General features: G+C 43.8%; 1 protein-coding gene across 1 annotated transcript; it reads right to left on the minus strand.

Moving 5' to 3' along the window:
* Positions 1-1,640: 1,640 nt before the first annotated feature.
* On the minus strand, positions 1,641-3,092 carry H257_15661 (hypothetical protein). The gene is made up of 3 exons (XM_009843831.1): positions 2,698-3,092; positions 2,456-2,649; positions 1,641-1,935 (listed from the first exon to the last, which is right to left on the minus strand). The coding sequence occupies exons 1-3, from the start codon at positions 2,914-2,916 to the stop codon at positions 1,665-1,667; spliced, it is 684 nt and encodes a 227-aa protein (XP_009842133.1). The 5' UTR covers positions 2,917-3,092; the 3' UTR covers positions 1,641-1,664.

The raw sequence follows: 3,092 nt of genomic DNA on the forward strand, positions 1-3,092 counted from the left end.
CTATTATTTGGACTTCCGAGTAGAATAGGATGAATTTCACAATTTCACAAGTGTATTTGAGACTGTCCTAGCCAATCAAACTTCACCAATGTGAAATTTCAACTAATCATCGATTAGTAGTATAGTTTGGCCTAGTCAAAATGTTCATCTCTTCAAATGTGGATACCATAGATTGCATAAGATTCAAATCTGACTCAAATCGAATCTCGAATCAGCTGGCAAGTCCAAATTTCACCAAAAAAGACACTTTATAGGTAGGTTAAAGGTCCACTTACCTCCGGATATGATGTACGGATACTAGTCTCATACAAAGATCAAGATATATCTCAGTGGCCAACCCTGTGGCCAAATTCAAAGCAATGGTGTCAATTCGCCAATGCAATATATAGCTTGGTTAAATGTCTACTACATACTACACCATTTTGCGTTTTATTCCAGCTTATTTTCAATATATTTCCACCAACCTCCGATATATTTCACCGAATCCCCAATAAAATTCCCCCTACCTCCATTATATTTCACGCCGATGTAAAATATCAGCGATATATTTCACCCAACCTCTGTTATAATTCACCCAACCTACGGTTAATTCCAACTTTCGAAAATATAATTCACCTAACAGTTGTTATAATTCGAGCTGGGATTCTAGAAAGACTATTTTTGAATCTGCGCTCTATGGAAGAGGCCATCCCTGCACCACAAACTCCGGTACAGCTCTCTGTTGACCGCTAACATGACGTGTCAAGACGCTTCGTTCTTCAAACTAGGGCCGTACTCCCCGATGTTGAACCCGATCGAGAATATGTGGCCGGCGTTGAAGAACCGCATTAAGACATCTTTGCGCGAACGAGTCGCGGCCTTTGTGGGGCCACCGCCAGACGGACAGACTTAAAAGATGTAACTCAACAATGAATTAGGAATTGAGCCGAATCGTTTGCATGTGTACACGGCCCGCCTTGAGCCGTAGATGTCGTAGATATGTTGCGTGGGTTGGTTTTAATTTACTTTCCATGAAATATACCAGTGGTCAGGTGAAATATATTTTCGAAAGGTGAAATTAAGCGTTGGTTGGATGAATTATATCGGAGGTTGGGTGAAATAATGGCCAAATTTCAATTCGGCGTGAAATATAATGGAGGTTGGGTGAATTATATTGGCGATTCGGTGAAATATATCGGAGGTTAATGGAAATATTTTGAAAAAAAGCTGAAATTAAACGCAAAATGGTGTAGTATTTCTTGACCAATTCTTCATGAAATCTAAATCTGAGACGTAGAATTTCTTCTCCACGTTAAGATCCCTCGATTCAAGTCTCTGTTGGCTCAAATTTTGAGAAACGAAATAGCATCAAGATCATTTTGTGAAAAGTTGGTAACGTTAGTTTATAGGTGACGTTCACCATACTAACTTACTTCCACCACTAACTACCGGTAGTCATCCTTTGGCGTTCGAATTCGTCATCGTGATATAGTCGAACGCTACTGAATGTTTCAAGTTTCGAGGTTTCCAATATGCAGAAAACCGTGAGCGATATACATATAATGAGTGAGCTTTCCCAAGATTAACAGGTAAAAGTCGGCTGATATTTCAGAGTTGATAGGTTATTTCAATAAAACCTATAAACAAACGTTTTAAAAATACACCCTTACAGTATCCCATTATTATTATTTCGTCGAGGCTGCGTGGTGCCGTCCGTGGACATAGGCCAGTACCCGTGCTTGGGCGACGGAGAGGTGTCTTGCAGCCGCCGCTCGCTTCTGGTCCCTGAACCTCATGCGCTGCAACCCGTCGGACTGGTCCATGGATGGATAGAAGCCCCAGCACTTGGCTTCATCGGGGAAGGCCACGGGGTCGCCGCATCCGTCGAACAGTTGCGAGTACATGAACAAGCACCGCAGTCTCGACGACGTTGGGGTCAACGCTAGCACTTCGTACCTAACAACAACCATTGGTATATATTATACAACAATCATACTCGCACAAGTAGGATATCATCATCATATTAATATATGGTATGAAGAATTCGATTTCAAAATGGACTGGATCGAAATCGACGGAAGTAGCCAATGAATGTTTCTAAAAAACTTGTCGACCAATCAAATTGCAGGCGTATCCATTGCCAGGTTCAACGTTGTACCGACAGGGAGGTATACTTAGTTCAAGTAAAACGACACATCTCGACGATATTCAGTGGATTCGTCGAAATCTACCGAAAATATTGTCGATTTGATAGAAATTTGGGGAGGGGGTGCAATCGAATCTTTGCGCCGACCAAACTGATATACAATCGATCTGATTGGTTGAATTTTATTGAGAAGGTTTTGATTGGCTAATAATTTTGAGCTCAACTGAAGTAGCCAATCAAATCGATTTAAATTCCAACGACAAACCACGCCACAACACGAAATTTCACTCGAAATCTATCGCTAAATTTCGCTTGAAAGCACAACTTTACCATAGGGATCGATTTCGCTGATTATGGAGATACGAAGTGTATTGGGGGTCGCGGTGGACTTGCTGAGCTACAAACACATGCCGACTCGGGTGATCTTGGAAAGTCGCGGTGACCACATGCAGTCGCTCGATGTGGTCTGGAACATGCAGCGGCGTCGAGTGCATCGTCGTCGGTCCGTTCGATTCCGACAAGACCTACCTCCAGTTGAGATGACTTTTGACCCTGGGGGAACGACATCTCACAGGAGTGTAGTTTTCTTGAACCAATAGGTAGCCGATGATATCTCGGTACATTTGCAGCAGGAACGACGCCGGAAGGGCGATGTCGAACTGTCGGCGATGGACGTACTCAAGGGCTCCAGTGTCGGGGCATGTCACGACTTCGACGTCGTACAAGTCGTGGGATGAGGTCGTGCTGGGAAACTGGTACTGATGGAACATGCGATTCGAGTTGTGGTACATTTGCCGCGTGATCCACGATTTGCCGCGTGATCCACGATTTGCCGAGGTCCCGTGATGGAGGGTGCTCCAGCAACGTCATGTCTCGCCATGTGGATACGCATGCGTTCAAGGATGACTGCAAACATGTGAAGAACTACTCCAGTGGAGCAAGGAGGGTCTTACTGGAATGGACTGGT

Source organism: Aphanomyces astaci (genome assembly GCF_000520075.1).
Source record: "Aphanomyces astaci strain APO3 unplaced genomic scaffold supercont1.73, whole genome shotgun sequence".
NCBI classification, from domain to species: domain Eukaryota; phylum Oomycota; class Saprolegniomycetes; order Saprolegniales; family Verrucalvaceae; genus Aphanomyces; species Aphanomyces astaci.

Bases quoted from the DNA above. Each gene is read 5' to 3' on its own strand.
- H257_15661 (XM_009843831.1), bottom strand. From the start codon at position 2,916: ATGTACCACAACTCGAATCGCATGTTCCATCAGTACCAGTTTCCCAGC. The intron at 2,650-2,697 runs GTGAGATGTCGT...AACTGGAGGTAG, and splicing joins TTCAAGAAAACTACACTCCT to GTCTTGTCGGAATCGAACGG. The intron at 1,936-2,455 runs GTAAAGTTGTGC...GGTTGTTGTTAG, and splicing joins CAGCGAAATCGATCCCTATG to GTACGAAGTGCTAGCGTTGA.